The following is a 21478-nucleotide window of genomic DNA, read 5'->3' as shown; positions in this document are numbered from 1 at the left end:
AGGAATAAAACTGATATTCTTTAAAAAAAAGCCAATCCAAGTACTTTTCATCTTGGTCCCCTGGGAACATGCCATCCTCTTCATCTCTTAGTCATCCCATATTCTTGTGCATAGAAACTGGCAAAGCTTCCCTATCACTCCTATTTCTCCTGTAGCAGTCATGCCACCTTTCATGTGAAATAAGAGAATAATAAAATGTTAATTCTGCAGTCCCCAGAGTCAGTAATATTAGTCACTATTAGTCAGTAGTATTAGACACTGTGATCTTAGAATCCATACTTATATAAGTCCTCTAATGTGAGAGGACAGGCACTTGGGATACGAAGACCTGCATTTTCATGCTGCTTTGTTACTGACCAGGAAGATGACATGCTAGTGTAACTCTATCTCCCAGGCCTTGGTTTCAGCCTCTGAAAAATTAAGTGATTGGGCGTGTTCAGGGAACAGAAAAAATTTTGTGTAAAGGATCAAAGAGTAAGTGCTTTGAGCTTTGTGGGCCGCATGGTCTCTGCTGCAGCTACTCAGCTCTGCCCTTGTAGTACAAAAGCAGCCAAGGCAATAAGGAAACAGATGGGCGTTTATAGAACTTTGTTTATGGGCACAGAACTTCGATTTCTATACAGTTTTCATGTGTCATAAAATATTCTTCTTCTTTTAACGTTTTTTTTTTTTTTTTTGCGGTACGCGGGCCTCTCACTGTTGTGGCCTCTCCCGTTGCGGAGCGCAGGCTCAGCGGCCATGGCTCACGGGCCCAGCCGCTCTGCGGCATGTGGGATTTTCCCAGACTGGGGCACGAACCCGTGTCCCCTGCATCGGCAGGCGGACTCTCAACCACTGCGCCACCAGGGAAACCCGGGAAACCCTCTTTTAACTTTTTTCAACCATCTGAAAAGGTAAAAATCATTCTTAGCTAACAGACCACACAAAAACAGGCACGGGTCGGGGTGGAGAGGGGGAATGGGGAGTTAGTGTTTAAAGGGGACAGAGTTTCACTTAGGAAGGTGAAAAACTCTGGAGATGGATGGTGGTGAGAGTTGCACAACAATGTGAATGTACTTAGTGCCACTGAACTGTACAGTTAAATATGGTTAAAGTAGTATGTTTTATATTATGTGACTTTTACCACAATAAAAAAACATTTAAAAGAAAAACAGGCAGCAGGCTAGGTATGTCCCAAGGGCCCTACTTTGCCAACCCTTGAACTAGCTGATTGTCAAGGGTTATTTTAGAGCTCTGTGTTAGGCATTGATACGCTAATCTTTTTAAAAATATTTTTTTTCTGTTCCACGAACACTGTTCAAAAGAGTCTTATTCCTTTCTCTTAGATCAATTTAGAATAAGAAAATAAAAGGTTTTATTTCCCTTTATTTCTTCCCTGACATTTGCTGTTTCATTTGGTACATATAAGTTTCTGACCTATATGATTTTCCTCTGCCTGAAGAACTCCTAGCATTTCTTGCAGGCAAGTCAGTTAGTGATGAACTCACTCAGTATTGATCTGAGAAAATTTAGTTTTCCTTCACTTTCGAAGGATCATTTCACTAGATGTAGAATTCCAGGTTGGTGTTTTTTTTCTTTCAACATTTTAAGTATTTAGAAACTAACACACCATTGTAAAGCAATTATACTCCAATAGAGATGTTTAAAAAAAACCCAACATTTTAAGTATTTGACTGTACTCTCATTTGTATGATTTCTGGTGAGAAGCCCCCTGTAGTTCTTATCCTTGTTTTTACATAGTTAAGGTTTTTCTTCTGGTTTCTTTCAAGATTTTCTCTTTGATTTTCTGCACTTTGAATACAGTATGTCTAGGTGTAGTGATCTGTTTTGTTCTGTTTTAATGTATACTGATTGGTGGTCTCTGATCTTTCTGGATCTGTGTTTTGATGTATGTCATTAACTTTGGAAAATTCTCAGTCATTATTCCTACAAATATTTCTTCTCCTTTCTCTTTCTTTTCCTTCTGGTACTCCAATTACACTTAATGCCTTTTGATATGTACCATAGTCTTTGGATGTTCTGTTCCATTAAAAATTTTTTCTCCCTTTTTTTCAGTTTGGGAAGTGAGTGACCTCAAGCTCACTGAATTTTTCTGTGGCCATGTAGAGTCCACCACTGAGTCCACTGAGGCATTCTTCATTTGTTACAGTGTTTTTGACTTTTAGCATTTCCTTTTTAAGGACTTTTTTTTAAAAAAGAGTTTCTATCTCTGCTTTCATTACCATCTATTTTTTCCATTAGAACCTTCAACATATTTAATCATAGTTATTTTAAATTTCCCATCTGATAATTTCAAAATCTGTGTCGTATCTTGTTTTCATGACTGCTTGTCTCTTCAGATTGTGTTTTTCCCTTGCCTGTTAGCATGGCTCATGATTTTTTGCTGAAAGCCAAACAATGTATCTGGTAATAGGAACTGAAGTAACCAGGCCTTTCACGTGAGGTTTTATTTAATTTGGCCAGGAGTTGGGCTGTGCTCAATGTTTGTTGTAGTTGTAAGTGCGAGAAGCTTCAGATTCCCTGGGTGTTCTTGTTTATGCCTTCTCTCTTAAATTAAGGTTTCCCTATGTGCTCTTCAGAGACAGTGTCTTGGAGGTCTTTGAGCTGTAATCCACTGTTATTATACCAGAGCCTGTCAGTGTGGTGGGAGGGTGTAGATGAGGAACAGTGTTCTATCACCTTCCAGTTAAGGGCAAAAGTGGAGCGACTTCCCTTCTGTAAATGCAGCAGCACTTCCCCTACTGCAGTGGAAGGAAGACCAAGAACGTGGTGGTTTAGGTGAGGGTGTCTCAAGATGAGAGACTTGCCTTCTGCTGCCTTCCATTTCTTCAACAGATTTTGAAGTGAGCCCATCAACTGAGACCGTGTGTGAAGCTCAAAGAAGAAGTTATGAGATAGCCAACTCAGAAGGGGAGAGAGCAAGCTTGACAGGAAAACCTTTTAGGTTCGGTGGGCAGTGTTGACGAACTAACTAATTTACTTATTTATTTATTCATTTATTTATGGCTAACTCATTTAAAGTTTGCACTCATGAATTTAAAATGCAGCTTGTCAGCCTGGTGTGAGTGATTTCCTCCCCACCCCAAAGCATTCACCTGCTCGGATGTGAGCTTGGATATCGTGTGGCAGAGAGTCGGGTTCCCTCGGCGTTGGAGATTTGTCAGGAAATATGACATAGAAAGGGGGAGGTGAGGAAGTTGAGGATATTTGCGAAGGACTGATGAGGAGTGATTATAACGATGGAGCCGGGGGAGAGGAAAGTGAAGGCAGAGTGAGGCGCAGTAATGAATAGTACCAAAGGTGTGGTTGAAATGGATTGAATATTTGTAGAGAATGTTCAGTAAGTGATCTGGAAAGAGGGGCAGTGGACAGAGTGCACCTTCTCAGCTTGTGTTGGGATTTGAGGTGGTACAGTCCCCAGCGATGGCAAGGTTCGGCATGTGGCTATGCAAGGTGGTAGCTGAGGAGGAGGGATGGAGGAAAAGGGTTCAGATGAGGAAAGAAAAGGGTGGAGAAACCAGCTTTGGCTCTAATGTGAAAGTCACTGAGGTTGACCAAGGGATGGAGAAAACCTCTGAGACCTCGAACCTGGAATCTTTAGGAAATGAAAAGGCTTAACAGGAGAGAGGTAGGAAATAGCAGTGAGAATGGGTAGACAGTGGCATGGCCAGATGGTCTGAATGTCATGAGGGCAGGGGTTTGTGTAGGAAGACGGGAGGGAAATCATTTGAAGCAGCAGTGGAGAACCAGGGGCATGCTTGCTTTGCTTCTTGGTCTTGAGATAGGTGGGGTGAAGACAGGTAGGTTTCAGGGAGGGGATGTCTTTGGGGCAAGCCAGGGTTCCAAGAAGGTCACAGAAGGTCGGAGTTCAGAGAGGAGGTGGAAGGACGTAGTGGGCATGCTGTTTACAGAAGAAGAATTCAGAAGGCAGAAGGAGTCAGTGAGGAGCTGGCAGGCTCTGCGTGTCCAGAGCTGTGTGGAGTTCAAAGCCCCTGGTAAGAGAGGATTCCTAGTGGACCTGAACTTCAAGCAGCGACTGCACTAATAGAACAGTGAGGCACATCACACAGCCAAGCACATCCTGGTATGTGAAGAACTTTCCACTTCTCCCTCCCAGCTGAATTATTTTTAGGACTCTTGTTTAATAGAAGGATTGCAAAAATAATTTTCTTTACAAGTAGCTTTGGTAGATGAGTTTGTTTAGGCTGTCAGGCAGCCAAGCAACTTAGGGAAGATTGTATTTATTCATATGTCTTCAGGTAGGATTGGTATGGGGATGTCAGCTTCACCGATACACTAGCAAGAAGAAGGAAAGAAGGAAGTTGAGAACCTACTATGTACCAGTTGTACTATGTACCAGAAGTACCTGCTACTAAGTATGCTATAATTAGTCTATAGGTGCAAAATACTGTATATTTAAGTATATACTGAAATTTGTATATTTACAAAATTTTGTTTTAAATACTGTGTATCAGTGATTCCACTGGAGACCAAGCTGCCCTACTGGAAACTCTGTGGGTATTGCCGTCAGTCCTGGATTGGAATTCTAGATTCTTGGCTGACAAGCTCTTTTATTGATACTTTGGGCAAGTGACCTATGTTCTCAAGCTTCAGTTTTCTTATCTGTAGCGTGGGAGTGATAACCTCCACCTGTTAGAGTTTCTGTCATCATCTGGGTGATTCTAATGAGCAGGCAAGGCGGAGAACCACTGGTACAGGTGATGAGTATTTGTTCCATTTTATGGATGAGGAAACCAAGGCTCGGAGAGGCTAAATAAGCATAGCAATGCGCTGTTCATGGTCACACAGCTCTTAAGTGGCATGGCCGGGACTGACAGCCGGTTCTCAGGACCTCAGGACCCAGGCTTTATCCATCACAGTGACTTTCTGGCCAAATTCAAGGGAAATTAAAGGAGCCCCCCCTTCAGTGTGGCTGCCCAGACTGTCGGCAGCATGGGGTGGGATGAAGGGATCAGGCGAAGAGAAGGCAGGCTCCATGGAATCTAGGTCACTAGTTCCCAAACCTGACCGTTCTTCCAAATCACCTGGGGAACGTTTCATTTATAAATCTCCACGGACCATCCTAGGCCTACTGGATCAGAATTTCTGGAGTGTGGGAACCAAGAACATGTATCTTTTTTTTTTTTTTTTTTTTTTTTTTGCTGTATGCGGGCCTCTCACTGTTGTGGCCTCTCCCGTTGCGGAGCACGGGCTCTGGACGCGCAGGCTCAGCAGCCATGGCTCATGGGCCCAGCCGCTCTGCGGCATGTGGGATCTTCCCAGACCGGGGCACGAACCCATGTCCCCTGCATCGGCAGGCGGACTCTTAACCACTGCGCCACCAGGGAAGCCCAAGAACATGTATCTTTATAATCTGCCCCCCTCTCCAGTGATTCTGAGTCTCCTAGTCTGGTTCAGGTCCTTGGACCAGCTTTTGGGAACCCCTGAGTTCTAACTGAAGTCCAAAAATGATCAAGAGATTACAGTCTAGTAAAATACTGGGTGCCTGGCATTGCCAGCAGCATTGGCCCCTAGGGGCTGAGCTCCAGTGCCTCGTTTTCAGATCTTTGGTGCATTACTTGAAACACACTTGAGCTGTCATGGAGCATCTGAACTTTGAGTATATAGGAGACGTCAAGTTGGCAGACTCTGCAGTAATAGAAAGAGTTATTTGTTCTTTAGAGCTATTGCTCTTCTTTCCTCCCTCTTGAGGTTCCTGCCCACTCAGTCAGATTAGAGCTGTATAAACAAGCTTGTACTACTGAGCTAGCATACAATCTGTAAATTTTCTTTTTTTTCTGAAGTACTTAACATTGCTGATGTCAGAAAAAAAATCCACTGGGTTTTAATGGGCTGAGGCAAACTATGTGAATTGGATATAACACGGAGGGGAGGAAATAGCACCAACAGAAATTCTTATGTGGCAGCATAAATATTCAGACTATATTACAAGCAGGGTTTGGTTGCCTCTCCTGAAAGGTATTTCCCTGAATCGGGTTTCAAGGGCTGGATGCTAGAAGTGGCGAGCATGATGTGTAGGGCTTCTTGCTGTGTGTGATGCTGGGTTTAGTGGTGTTGTAGTGTAACTGTAGTGGTCTGCTGCTTAGTTGTGTATCAGGGTCACCCGAGAAGCCTGTGAAACTGCTAATGGCTCCATGTCAGATGCACGGAGTCAGAATACCTGAGGAGGAGGAAGTCTTTCTCCAGTGATTCTGATGTCGGTGGCCTGGCAATTTCACTTGGCCAAACACTGGCCAAAAATAAGACTGCTGGTCAGTTGCAACAATTCATTCAGTGCCAAGGAAATTCGTGTGACTTGTTTTATTCCCTCTTCAAAAGCAACCCTGCAAAGTAGAGGGTTCTCTGCTTTCAGGTGAAGAGCTGGAAGTTTAGGGTGGAGGAATCAATTACCAAAGACCACACAGCAGCCTTGGTGTGGCCAGAGCTGAGATGTGATTCCTGGTCTGACTTCAAAGCCCTTCCCTTTTCCACATCATCGAGGTCCTTCCCACCTGCCCTGCTCAGCATCATTATCTGCTGGACCCTAGGCTTTGCTTGCTGAGGGGCTGGCATTACAAACGAAAACAGCTGGCATTTGTTGTAACCGAAGCTACAAATGCAATGTAAGTTTGGAGTGAATTGCAGTCCTGACTTTCAAAAGATTTACTAATCAGAGTCATAGATGCTCAATTGTTCTGTTATTCACAGGGTCCCTCCTCACTATACTTTCCACCCTCCCACATATTCCTTCTGATCTAAATTGCTCGTGGATTCCAAAAGTGGATTCCTGAGTTCAGGGCTGGTCCGTGTCAATAAACCCTGGGGGAAATCTTCATGTGTGATTCCATCCCTTGGTCTTTGTTGATAAAGAGCCTTCTTTGCTGAGCAGCTTTAATGGCTCGTTAACCAGATGAGTGTTCTAGACGGAGTACACTGTATCTTAGTGAAATCTTATCAGTTCTGTCATTCATTAAAAATATTAAGAATCTGCCTGCCAGTGCAGGAGACACTGGTTCAAGCCCTGGTCCGGAAAGATCCCACATGCTGTGGTGCAGCTAAGCCCGCGAGCCACAGCTACTGAGCCCGTGCGCCACAACTATTGAAGCCTATGCGCCTACAGCCCATGCTGTGCAACAAGAGAAGCTACCGCAATGAGAAACTTGCACACCACAGCGAAGAGTAGCCTCCGCTCGTCGCAACTAGAGAAAGCCTGCACGCAGCAACAAAGACCCAACGCAGCCAAAAATAAATAAATTAATTAATTTTAAAAAAAGTTTGAGTACCTGCTAGGTGGCAGGAATAGAGGGGTAAACCCAACTGACAAAGACTCTGCCCAGGCAGAACTGGCTCTCTAGCAGTGGAGGTCCCTGATAAACAAGTGAGCAAGTCATATGAATTCAGCTAGGTGCAAATCCCTGTTATTTCACTCTCCTCATTTGACTGTCTTCCACTTAATCTCCTTGAGATCAGATCATCGTCACGTGTTTTTCCTCCCGGGTGTCTACCACTTCTGCGGCTTCAGATGTTCATACCTGTGTTGGGACGCAGGCTGGAAGGGCCTCTTCTGCCTCCCCCTCCTGTTCATCCTTCTGCTTTGATGGTAGTTGCCGCCTCTTCCTGCTCTGTGCTGTCATAACTGAGCACCCACATATTACAGAGTCCTGCATTTTTGGACATGTGTCACCCCTCCTGGACTCTGAACATTTTAAGGAGAGACGATCTGTGTCTGATTTATCTTTATGTTTCCAGCACAAAGCATGGGATTCTCAGTGTTTGCTCCAAGATTAAACGTTGAGTCCCGCGGCACCTAGTGGTGGGTGGTAGTATCACAGGAATTGCTCCATGGGGAGGGATGCTGAGTGTGGGAGGGGATGCTCTAGCTTAGCAGTTTGGTGATTCTTTGAGAAGTTCGGCATGAACATCGTCATGATTAGAGGAGAAGAGCTAGTGTATAAGGAGTGATGATGGAAGAGAGGTGGCATGGAACATTCTGGTGAGTCTCTGAAGAAAAGTTAGAAATTTGAAATTCTGAGGTTCTAGGACAGAGCTGGAATACTAAGGATGTATAGCTAACGTCCCCTGGGGCTGTGGCTTGACCTGGTTCCAACAGCTAGTTAGTTGCAGATCAGGTGGGGGATCCAGGCTTCTCAGTTCAGAGGGTTTTCAACTATGCTGGGACTGCGGTTTGTGACAGATAAGGAAACAAAGGCACAGAGATGTGAAGTAACTTGCCCCAGACCACACAGCTAGTGAGTGGAGCCTGGATTGAGACATAAGAGACATAGATTTGTCTGATGAGAGAGGCCAGCTTGTCGCCACTAGCTGTCATGTCTCGGAGATCGTGAAATGCGTGGTTGTAACACATTTGCAGTTTTCCTCTTCTGTTAGTTGAAAGCGACTAGAGAAAAAGATTATTACTAACGTGTTTTCTTTCTATTGAAATGTAGTTGTGTGTTTTCAGAAAAATATTCACAAATATTAAAAGTCCCTATATTATTTACTGTATGTATATACATGTATATCTAAGTAACTGAAAGAAGGTTTTGTTTTTCTCTACCACTAAATTAAAAATACTCCTGCTTCATTTTTATTGTACTTCATTTAAAAATAAATATTTATACTATGTTGTAGCGAATGAAAATCTAGTTCTTTAATTTTAGGAACCCAACTCTATAGTCAATGATTTAATTAGAACATACTTACCTGTGTAAGTTTCACATCTAGTACTCTCTAACATCTGTTGACATGTAGACTAGAAAGTGGTTGCATCACTATTTTAGAAATGCTTCTTTCTAGACACAGAAAAGTTAAATGACTTGTCTGAATTTCAAAATGAGTTGATAGAGGAACCAAAAATAGAAGCTTTTCTACTACATATTAGACTCACTAAAGTTCCAAACATAGAGGCTATGTACATTCACTGAGCAGTCTAAAGTCCAGAGCCTGGGACACCAGCCTGTTTTAACACACAGGAATGTTGCTCTTGGGGGTGGAGGGGTGGCCAGGGAAAGGCGAAAGGAGGGCTGACACGATTGTTTCACGATTGTTTCATTTCCAAACTTGCTATCATTGCACAGTTTTCTGGGTGGAAGATAATATGCTCATTAAAGTGAAAGTGTTCGTTTTAAAATAAAGCAATAGAAACACAAGATGACTCTGTTACACAGATAAATGAGATACATAAATGGACTCAGTTTTTTTTTCATGCTGTGTCATATTCTGTGTTCAGGCAAAAGAGTAGGTAAATAAGTAGTTGTTTAAAAATGAAACAGTGTGTTGTTCATTTAACTTGAAAAGCTACTGACTAGAATAATAATGAGTGTTTTCATGTAGTACAATATTCATAGAAATACTGATATTACAGTGGGTAGAGATAATAGAATGACGCTCTTTATTTCTACTTGTAATCTAACTTTTAAAATGCACCCTGATTCATAAATGATGAAGAAAACAAGCAACATTATTCAAATGGGATACTTGGGGCAATTAAATTCTTAGCTTAAATTATAAATTCCTGTTTCTTCCCCATCTTCCACTGAAATCTGTTTTTACAGGATGACCTTTGGTACCAACTTATTTTATAATAAAATGTTTCCTGAGTTTTTATTTTAAATTGAAATGGCCTTTTCTGTCAAGTATGGTATTTATAGAGGTTTCTTTGATGAAAAGCCTCTGAATTTTGTGCAAATAACCCAGGCAGGCTCTTAGATTAGTGATAACATTTGTATAGGACTTTAATGGCTTTATATAATACTTTACACTCGATTTATTTGACCCTTACCTGTGAGTACTCAGTGGAATTCACATTTTACTGATGAGAGCAATGTAGGGGAAGGTGACTTGGCATGGTTCTGGGCACATAGCAGGCATTCAACATGTTCACTTTAAAAGGATGGTAACAAAGGGAACCCAACAGGTTATTTAACTTGTTCGAGGTCACCCAGCAAATAGTGCATCATACCAAGAATTGAACTTGCTTCTTTAACTCAAAAATTCCATATGCTGTCATTGTCTCACTGCTGTCTTTTCAGGCTGTTAAAAAAAAAGGTCAAATTAGAAAAATTCATTCTTATTAATTGAGATGAAATTCACATAACTTAAAATTAATTTTAAAGCATACATTTCAGTGGCATTTAGTACATTCACAATGTTCTGCAGACATCACCTCTATCTAGTTCAAAAATGTTTTCATAATCCCTAAAGGAGACCCCATATCCATTAAGCAGCCATTCCATTCCTTCCTCCCCACCCCCAGCTGCTGTTAACTACGAATCTGCTCTCTGTCTCTATAGATTTCTCTATTCTAGATATTTCATGTAAATGGAATTGTACAATATAGGACTGTCTTAGTCCACTCAGGCTGCTATAATAGAATACCATAGACTGAGCGGCTTATAAACAACAGAAATTTATTTGTCACCATTCTAGAGACTGGGAAGTCCAAGATCAAGGCTTAAGCAGATTTGGTGTGTGGTGAGAACCCACCTCCTCGTTCATAGATGGCTTTCTTCTCACTGTGTCCTCACACGGTAGAAGGGAGCTCTCTGGGATCTCTTTTATAAGGACACAAATCCCAGTCATGAGGGCTCTGCCCTCATGATCTAATCAAATCCCAAAGGCTCTACCTCCTACTACCATCAGATTTGGGGTTAGGACTTCAACATATAAATTTTAAGGGGACATAAATATTCAGTCCTTAGCAGTGACCTTTTGTGTCTGGTTTCTTTTACTTAGTATAATGTTTTCAAGGTTGATCTATGTTGTAGTGTGTATCAGTACTTTGTTTGTTTTTTAAAAATCTTTATTGGAGTATAATTGCTTTACAGTGGTGTGTTAGTTTCTGCTTTGTAACAAAGTGAATCAGTTACACACATATATATGTCCCCGTATCTCTTTCCTGTTGCGTCTCCCTCCCTCCAACCCTCCCTATCCCACCCCTCTAGGTGGTCACAAAGCACCGAGCTGATCTCCCTGTGCTCTGTGGCTGTTTTCCACTAGCTATCTATTTTACGTTTGGTAGTGTATATGTGTCCATGCCACTCTCTTACTTTGTCCCAGCTTACCCTTCCCCCTCCCCGTATGCTCAAGTCCATTCTCTAGTAGGTCTATGTCTTTATTCCTGTCTTGCCACTAGGTTCTTTTTTTTTTTTTTTTTTTGCAGTACACGGGCCTCTCACTGTTGTGGCCTCTCTCGTTGCGGAGCACAGGCTCCGGATGCGCAGGCTCAGCGGCCATGGCTCACGGGCCCAGCTGCGCCGCGGCATGTGGGATCTTCCCGGACCGGGGCACGAACCCATGTCCCCTGCATTGGCAGGCGGACTCTCAACCACTGAGCCATCAGGGAAGCCTGCCCCTAGGTTCTTAATGACCTTTTTTTTTTTTTCTTAGATTCCATATATATGTGTTAGCATACGGTATTTGTTTTTCTCTTTCTGACTTACTTCACTCTGTATGACAGACTCTAGGTCCAGCCACAACACTACAAATAATTCAATTTTGTTTCTTTTTATGGCTGAGTAATATTCCATTGTATATATGTGCCACATCTTCTTTATCCATTCATCTGTTGATGTACACTTAGGTTGCTTCCATGTCCTGGCTATTGTAAATAGAGCTGCAGTGAATATTTTGGTACATGACTCTTTTTGAATTATGGTTTTCTCAGGGTATATGCCCAGTAGTGGGATTGCTGGGTCGCATGGTAGTTCTATTTTTAGTTTTTTTAAACATCTTTATTGGAGTATAATTGCTTTACAATAGTGTGCTGGTTTCTGCTTTATAACAAAGTGAATCAGTTATACATATACATATGTTCCCATCTCTTCCCTCTTGCATCTCCCTACCTCCCAATCTCCCTATCCCACCCCTCTAGGTGGTCACAAAGCACCGAGCTGATCTCCCTGTGCTATGCGGCTGCTTCCCACTAGTCGTCTATTTTATGTTTGGTAGCGTATATATGTCCATGCCACTCTCTCGCTTTGTCACAGCTTACCCTTCCCCCTCTCCGTATCCTCAAGTCCATTCTCTAGTAGGTCTATGTCTTTTTTTTTTTTTTTTTTTGCGGTACGCGGGCCTCTCACCGTTGTGGCCTCTCCCATTGCAGAGCACAGGCTCCGGACACGCAGGCTCAGCGGCCATGGCTCACAGGCCCAGCCGCTCTGTGGCATGTGGGATCTTCCCGGACCGGGGCACAAACCCGTGTCCCCTGCATTGGCAGGCGGACTATCAACCACTGCGCCACCAGCGAAGCCTAGGTCTGTGTCTTTATTCCCGCCTTATCCCTAGGTTCTTCATAACATTTTTTTTTCTTAGATTCCATATATATGTGTTAGCATACGGTATTTGTTTTTCTCTCTCTGACTTACTTCACTCTGTATGACAGACTCTAGGTCCAGCCACCTCACTACAAATAACTCAATTTCATTTCTTTTTATGGCTGAGTAATATTCCATTGTATATATGTGCCACATCTTCTTTATCCATTCATCTATTGATGGACACTTAGGTTACTCCCATGTCCTGGCTATTGTAAATAGAGCTGCAGTGAACATTTTGGTATGTGACTCTTTTTGAATTATGGTTTTCTCAGGGCATATGTCCAGTAGTGGGATTGCTGGGTTGTATGGTAGTTCTATTTGTAGTTTTTTAAGGAACCTCCATACTATTCTCCATAGTGGCTGTATCAATTTACATTCCCACCAACAGTGCAAGAGGGTTCCCTTTTCTCCACACCCTCTCCAGCAATTATTGTTTGTAGAGTTTTTAATCATGGCCATTCTGACCATGTGAGATGGTATCTCATTGTAGTTTTGATTTGCATTTCTCTAATGATTAGTGATGTTGAGCATCCTTTCATGTGTTTGTTGGCCATCTGTATATCTTCTTTGGAGAAATGTCTGTTTAGGTCTTCTGCCCATTTTTGGATTGGGTTGTTTGTTTTTCTCCTACTGAGCTGCATGAGCTGCTTATAAATTTTGGAGATTAATCCTTTGTCAGTTGCTTCATTTGCAAATATTTTCTCCAATTCTGAGGGTTGTCTTTTCACCTTATTTATGGTTTCCTTTGCTGTGCAAAACCTTTTAAGTTTCATTAGGTCCCATTTGTTTATTTTTGTTTTTATTTCCCTTTCCCTAGAAGGTGGATCAAAAAGGATCTTGCTGTGATTTATGTCATAGAGTGTTCTGCCTGTTTTCCTCTAAGAGTTTGATAGTGTCTGGCCTTACATTTAGGTCTTTAATCCATTTTGAGTTTATTTTTGTGTATGGTGTTAGGGAGTGTTCTAATTTCATTCTTTTACATGTAGCTGTCCAGTTTTCCCAGCACCACTTATTGAAGAGGCTATCTTTTTTCCACTGTATATTCTTGCCTCCTTTATCAAAGATAAGGTGACCATATGTGTGTGTGTTTATCTCCAGGCTTTCTATCTGTTCCATTGATCTATATTTCTTTTTTTGTGCCAGTACCATACTGTCTTGATTACTGTCGCTTTCTAATATAGTCTGAAGTCAGGGAGCCTGATTCCTCCAGCTCCGTTTTTCGTTCTCAAGATCGCTTTGGCTATTCGGGGTCTTTTGTGTTCCCATACAAATTGTGAAATTTTTTGTTCTAGTTCTGTGAAAAATGCCAGTGGTAGTTTGATAGGGATTGCATTGAATCTATAGATTGCTTTGGGTAATAGAGTCATTTTCACAATGTTGATTCTTCCAATCTAAGAGCATGGTATGTCTCTCCATCTATTTGTATCATTTTTATTTTTTTTCATCAGTGTCTTACAATTTTCTGCATACAGTTCTTTTGTCTACTTAAGTAGGTTTATTCCTAGATATTTTATTCTTTTTGTTGCAATGGTTAAGTGGAAGTGTTTTCTTAATTTCACTTTCAGATTTTTCATCATTAGTATATAGGAATGCAAGAGATTTCTGTGCATTAATTTTGTATCCTGCCACTTTACCAAATTCATTGATTAGCTCTAGTAGTTTTCTGGTAGCATCTTTAGGATTCTCTATGTATAATATCATGTCATTTGCAAATGGTGACAGCTTTACTTCTTCTTTTCTGATTTGGATTCCTTTTATTTGTTTTTCTTCTCTGATTGCTGTGGCTAAAACTTCTAAAACTATGTTGAATAATAGTGGTGAGAGTGAACAACCTTGTCTTGTTCCTGATCTTAGTGGAACTGCTTTCAGGTTTTTGCCATTGAGGACAATGTTGGCTGTGGGGTTGTCATACATGGCCTTTATTATGTTGAGGAAAGTTCCCTCTATGCCTACTTTCTGGAGGGTTTTTATCATAAATGGGTGTTGAATTTTGTCAAAAGCTTTCTCTGCATCTATTGAGATGATCATATGGTTTTTCTCCTTCACTTTGTTAATATGGTGTATCACATTGATTTATTTGCATATATTGGAGAATCCTTGCATTCCTGGGATAAACCCCACTTGATCATGATATATGATCCTTTTAATGTGCTGTTGCATTCTGTTTGCTAGTATTTTGTTGAGGATTTTTGCATCTATGTTCATCACTGATATTGGCCTGTAGTTTTCCTCTTTGTGACATCTTTGTCTGGTTTTGGTATCAGGGTGATGGTGGCCTCGTAGAATGAGTTTGGGAGTGTCCCTCCCTCTGCTATATTCTGGAAGAGTTTGAGAAGGATAGGTGTTAGCTGTTCTGTAAATGTTTGATAGAATTTGCCTGTGAAGCCATCTGGTCCTGGGCTTTTGTTTGTTGGAATATTTTTAATCACTGTTTCAATTTCATTGCTTGTGATTGGTCTGTTCATATTTTCTATTTCTTCCTTGTTCAGTCTCTGAAGGTTGTGCATTTCTAAGAATTTGTCCATTTCTTCCCGGTTGTCCATTTTATTGGCATATAGTTGCTTATAGTAGTCTCTCATGATCCTTTGTATTTCTGCAATGTCAGTTGTTACTTCTCCTTTTTCATTTCTAATTCTATTGATTTGAGTCTTCTCCCACTTTTTCTTGATGAGTCTGGCTTATGGTTTATCAATTTTGTTTATCTTCTCAAAGAACCAGCTTTTAGTTTTATTGATCTTTGCTATAGTTTCCTTAATTTCTTTTTCATTTATTTCTGATCTGATCTTTATGATTTCTTTCCTTCTGCTAACTTTGGGATTTTGTTGTTCTTCTTTCTCTAATTGCTTTAGGTGTAAGGTTAGGTTATTTATTTGAGATGTATCTTGTTTCTTAAGGTGGGATTGTATTGCTATAAAGTTCTCTCTTAGAACTGCTTTTGCTGCATCCCATAGGTTTTGGATCGTCATGTTTTCATTATCATTTGTTTCTAGGTATTTTTTGATTTCTTCTTTGATTTCTTCAGTAATCTCTTGGTTATTAAGTAGTGTATTGTTTAGCCTCCATGTGTTTGTATTTTTTACAGATTTTTTCCTGTAATTGATATCTAGTCTCATATGTTGTGGTCGGAAAAGATACTTGATATGATTTCAATTTTCTTAAATTTACGAAGGCTTGATTTGTGACCCAAGATACGATCTATCCTGGAGAGTGTTCCATGAGCACTTGAGAAAAATGTGTATTCTGTTGTTTTTGGATGGAATGTCCTATAAATATCAATTAAGTCCATCTTGTTTAATGTATCATTTAAAGCTTGTGTTTCCTTATTTATTTTTGTTTTGGATGATCTGTCCATTGGTGAAAGTGTGGTGTTAAAGTCCCCTACTATGATTGTGTTACTGTCAATTTCCCCTTTTATGGCTGTTAGTACTTGCCTTATGTTTGGAGGTGCTCCTGTGTTGGGTTCATAAATATTTACAATTGTTATATCTTCTTCTTGGATTGATCCCTTGATCATTATGCAGTGCCCTTTTCTCTTGTAATTGTCTTTGTTTTAAAGTCTATTTTGTCTGATATGAGAATTGCTACTCCAGCTTTCTTTTGATTTCCATTTGCATGGAATATCTTTTTCCATCCCCTCACTTTCAGTCTGTATGTGTCCCTAGGTCTGAGGTGGGTCTCTTGTAGACAGCATATATATGGGTCTTGTTTTTGTACTCATTTAGCCAGTCTATGTCTTTTGGTTGCGGCATTTAATTCATTTACATTTAAGGTAATTATCGATATGTATGTTCCTATTACCATTTTCTTAATTGTTTTGGGTTTATTATTGTAGGTCTTTTCCTTCTTTTGTGTTTCCTGCCTAGAGAAGTTCCTTTACCATTTGTTGTAAAGCTGGTTTGGTGGTGCTGAATTCTCTTAGGTTTTGTTTGTCTGTAAAGGTTTTAATTTCTCCGTCAAATCTGAATGAGATCCTTGCTGGGTAGAGTCATCTGTGTAGTAGGTTTTTCTCCTTCAATACTTTAAATATGTCCTGCCACTCCCTTCTGGCTTGCAGAATTTCTGCTGAAAGATCAGCTGTTAACCTTATGGGGATTCCCTTGTGTGTTATTTGTTGTTTTTCCCTTGCTGCTTTTAATATTTGTTCTTTGTATTTAATTTTTGATAGTTTGATTAATATGTGTCTTGGCGTGTTTCTCCTTGGATTTATCCTGTATTGGACTCTCTGTGCTTCCTGGACTTGAATAACTATTTCCTTTCCCATATTAGGGCAGTTTTTAACTATAATCTCTTCAAATGTTTTGTCAGTCCCTTTCTTTTTCTCTTTTTCTTCTGGGACCCCTATAATTCGAATGTTGGTGCGTGTTAATGTTGTCCCAGAGGTCTCTGAGACTGTCCTCAATTCTTTTTGTTCTTTTTTCTTTATTCTGCTCTGCAGTAATTATTTCCACTATTTTATCTTCCAGGTCACTTATCCGTTCTTATGCCTCAGTTATTCTGCTATTGATCCCTTCTAGAGAATTTTTAGTTTCATTTATTGTGTTGTGCATCATTGTTTGCTCCTTAGTTCTTCTAGGTCATTGTTAAACGTTTTTTGTATTTTCTCCATTCTATTTCAAAGAGTTTGGACATCTTTACTATCATTTTTTGAATTCTTTTTCAGGTAGTCTGCCTATTTCCTCTTCATTTGTTAGATCTGGTGGGTTTTTGCCTTGCTCCTTCATCTGCTGTGTGTTTCTTTGTATTCTTATTTTGCTTAACTTACTGTGTTTGGGGTCTCCTTTTCACAGGCTGCAGGTTCGTAGTTCCCATTGTTTTTGCTGTCTGTACCCAGTGGCTAAGGTTGGTTCAGTGGGTTGTGTAGGCTTTCTGGTGGAGGAGTGCCTGTGTTCTGGTGGATAAGGCTGGATCTTGTCTTTCTGGTGGGCAGGTGCACGTCTGGTGGTGTGTTTTGGGGTGTCTGTAGGCTTATTATGGGTTTAGGCAGCCTCTGTGCTAATGGATGGTGTTGTGTTCCTGTCTTGCTAGTTGTTTGGCATAGGGTGTCCAGCACTGTAGGTTGCTGGTCGTTGAGTTGAGCTGGGTCTTGGTGGTGAGATGGAGATCTCTGGGAGATGTTCACCGTTTGATATTATGTGGAGCTGGGATGTCTCTTGTGGACCAGTGTCCTGAACTCGGCTCTCCCACCTCAGAGGCACAGTCCTGACAACCGGCTGGAGCACCAAGATCCTGTCAGCCACACAGCTCAGAATAAAAGGGAGAAAAAAAGGAAAGAAAGAAAGAAGGTAAAATAGAATAAAACAAAGTTACTAAGATAAAGAATAATTATTAAAATTTTTTTTAAAAAGTAATAAAAATAAAGAACAGAGGAAGCAAACCAAAAAACAAATCCACCAATGATAACAAGTGCTAAAAACTATACTTAAAATAAATAAATAAATAAAATGGACAGACAGAACCCTAGGACAAATGGTGAAAGCAAAGGTATACAGACAAAATTACATACAAAAGCATACACATACACACTCACAAAAAGAGAAAAAGGGAGAAATATATATCTATATCGTTGCTCCCAATAGTCCACCGCCTCAGTTTGGGATGATTTGTTGTCTATTCAGGTATCCCACAGGTTCAGGGTACATCAAGTTGATTGTGGAGATTTAATCCCCTGCTCCTGAGGCTGCTGGGAGAGGTTTCCCTTTGTCTTCTTTGTTCTCACAGCTCCCGGGGGCTCAGCTTTGGATTTGGCCCCGCCTCTGCATGTAGGTCGCTGGAGGGCGTCTGTTTTTCCGCTCAGGCAGGACGGGGTTAAAGGAGCCGCTGACTCGGGGGCTCTGGCTCACTCAGGCCGCGGGGGAGGGAGGGGCATGGAGTGCGGGGCGGGCCTGTGGCGGCAGAGGCCGGCGTGACGTTGCAGCAGCCTGTGGCGAGCCGTGCGTTTTCCCGGGGAAGTTGTCCCTGGATCCCGGGACCCTGGCAGTGGCGGGCTGCACAGGCTCCCTGGAAGTGGGGTGTGGCTAGTGACCCGTGTTCGCACACAGGTTTCTTGGTGGCGGCAGCAGCGGCCTTACGTCTCAAGCCCGGCTCTGGGGTCTGCGCTTTTAGCCTTGGCTCGCGCTCGTCTCTGGAGCTCCTTTAAGCGGAGCTCTTAATTCCGTCTCCTCGTGCACCAGGAAACAAAGAGGGAAGAAAAAGTCTCTTGCCTCTTCGGCGGCTCCAGACTTTTCCCCCCGACTCCCTCCTGTCTAGCTGTGGCGGACTAGCCCTTTCAGGCTGTGTTCACGCTGCCAACCCCAGTCCTCTCCCTGGGATCCGACCGAAGCCGGAGCCTCAGCTCCCAGCCCCGCCCGCCCTGGTGGGTGAGCAGACAAGCCTCTCGGGCCGGTGAGTGCCGGTCAGCACCAATCCTCTGTGCGGGAATCTCTGCGCTTTGCCCTCCTCACCCGTTGCTGCGCTCTCCTCCGCGGCTCCGAAACTGCCCCCCTCCGCCACCCGCAGTCTCCGCCCGCGAGGGGGCTTCCTAGTGTGTGGAAATCTTTCCTCCTTCACAGCTCCCGCCCACTGGAGCAGGTCCCGTCTGTATTCTTGTCTCTGTTTTTCCTTTTTTCTTTTGCCCTACCCAGGTACGTGGGGAGTTTCTTGCCTTTTGGGAGGTCTGAGGTCTTCTGCCAGCATTCAGTAGGTGTTCTGTAGGAGTTGTTCCACATGGAGATGTGTTTCTGGTGTATTTGTGGGAGGAAGGTGATCTCCACATCTTACTCTTCCGCCATCTTGAAGCTCCCCCCCAGTACTTTATTACTTTGGATGGCTGAATTACATTCCATGGTAGAGAGAGACCATATTTTTTTTAGCCATTCATCAGTTGATGGACATTGAGTTATTTCCATTTTTCGGTGAATAGTGCTGCTCTGACAGACATTAGTGTTCAAATATTGGTTTGAATACCTGTTTTTAGTTATTAAGAGTAGAATTTCAAGGTTATATGGTAAATTCTATTCTGTGGTAAATTCTAACTTTTTGAGGAGCCAGCAAACTGTTTTCCATGGTGACTGAACCATTTTATATTCCTACCAACAATGTACAAGGGTTCTGATTTCCCTACATCCTTGTCAATGCTTATTTGAGTTAAAAAAATTATTATAACCATCCTAGTGGGTATAAAGTGGTATCTCCTTGTGGTTTTGATTTGCAATTCCTTGATAAAATATTCATATTTTAATGCATAGAATTAATCATAAAATGAGCTTTGATAAGACAAAATCAACATGAAAATGAGTGGCTTCGTCTATCTCCAGGAGATTATTTAAGATTGGTGTATGATCTCCCCTAGAGTGAATGATTCTGGGCTGAAAATAAAACACACGTTGCTTTGAAATTAGAAGAATGTATGTGGATAATGAGACTACAGTAATCCCCAACCTAAAAAAATACTGCTTAAAGTAATGAGGAAAAAAAGAAATTACATCACGTTTTGTTTCCATGCCACCTGACAAAAGATACTTAGTTCTTTGCATGGCATTTCTTTATGTAATTCTTTCCTGTCTTAATGGTCTATTTATTTATTTTCACAGTGTGAGTGAAGACACCCAGGATGGCTCAGGGATCCGGGGATCAAAGAACAGTGGGGATTGCAGACCCAGAGGAGAGTTCTCCAAATATGATAGTCTACCGCAAAGTAAGGCATCTGGTTAAACGCTGGGGGTGCTGCCGTGTACGTGTCTGTGTTCTGTGTAGGGTTGACTGATGGTTGATGGCTCCACAAATGTTTTCTGCCTAAACGGCCTTGACTGTTGAATGAATAATTTTCTTCTCATATCCTCTGATTCCCGAATTTTAAAATTCAAGGAAGTTAGGTCTTGTCATCCTTGGTATTGAACACTTGAAAAACACTCTATGGCTTAGTTTTCTTTAAACCAAAGATTGCCTGAACAATGCAGATAGACACGTGTTGTCATTTTGTGTAAAGGCCTTAGTGTAACATTAATTAATTGAATGTGTTCAAACCCATAGTACAGATAAGATCTGGTCTAGATACTGTGGGAGGGACACAGAGGTGTGTATGTATTAGACAGTTTACAGCTGGTAGGAGACATAAGATGTACACAGATAACTGTTATAGCGTCCAAGTGTTAATTTCCAAAAGAGAAGTGCAAGTAGAGTGTTACATAATCTCAGAGGAGGGGGCGATTACTTCCAGCCTCTGAGATCTGGGATGGGCTGTGGAGGAGAGGCCTTTGAACTCAGTTTTAAAGGATCTGTAGGATTCCCTTCTGTGGAAAATAGAAGTGAAGAGCAACATTCAAGGCAGTGAGATGCATTCAGCAAAGGCAAAGAGCTAGAGGAAGTGAAGGGCAACCAGAACCAGTTAGCTTGGGCAGAGGATGAATTACAAGTAAATGGAGTAAATGGAGGAGAGATTTGGGGAAGAGAGTCTGGGATGGAGCCAGATTTTAGAATGTTGAATCATAGGCAATTTATTCATCAAAAACTTTAGTGCCAGGAGTTGTAAGATCAACATTTCTTTGGGATTATGAGCCTTGCGCCAGTGTGCCAAGTGGACTGTTATCGAGGGTGGGTTGGAGGCTTTGGTGGGGCGCTTCCGTATCTGTGAGAAAGGTAAGGAGGACCCTAATCTAGCAGGGAAAATGCCCCTGAGAAAGGAGCAGGACTGAGCAGAGAGATTAAAGAGTCTGAATTAGCAATGACTTGGAAACGGAATGAATATGAAATTAGAAGGTGAATAAAGAGTCAGAGATAACTGGGTTTTTGACCTTGGGTGATAGAAAGGCATTGGTGCTATTAATTCAAATAGGAATATTGGGAAGCATATGTTTTAAAGGAGGGAAATATGGTACATAAGTTTTATTTGTGCATTGCTGAATTTGAGGAAACAGTTGCTGCTTCTCATACACCTTTTTGATGTCTGCATGTTTGTAAAAATGTAGCCTAACTGTATCATATATTAATAAGGAAAATGAGTTCATCTCATTCATTTCGCTAAATATTTGAGTTGTCTGCTGAGTTCTGTGTATTCTGCAAGATTCTGTGTTCTGTCTATGTTAATCATATGTGCAATGTTGAACTAGATATTCCTGGATGAACAATATGGTGAATTTTTCTTTTTTCCTTGTAAAAACAGAGCTCTCAAACTAATCTTGCTTTTA

At 41.5% G+C, this 21478-nt stretch overlaps 1 protein-coding gene across 1 annotated transcript in view; it reads left to right on the top strand.

The window, feature by feature from the left end:
• The window catches only part of RGS6 (regulator of G protein signaling 6), a 575553-nt gene that overhangs the window by 13795 nt on the left and 540280 nt on the right, over window positions 1-21478 (top strand). The window contains 1 exon segment of the mRNA XM_060139971.1: window positions 19886-19989. Coding sequence (XP_059995954.1) covers window positions 19906-19989 — 84 coding nt within the window. The 5' untranslated portion in view covers window positions 19886-19905.

Source organism: Lagenorhynchus albirostris, chromosome 1, assembly GCF_949774975.1.
Source record: "Lagenorhynchus albirostris chromosome 1, mLagAlb1.1, whole genome shotgun sequence".
Lineage (NCBI taxonomy): Eukaryota > Metazoa > Chordata > Mammalia > Artiodactyla > Delphinidae > Lagenorhynchus > Lagenorhynchus albirostris.
Note: the sequence above shows the minus strand (reverse complement) of the source record. Positions and strands in the feature narration are given on the sequence as shown.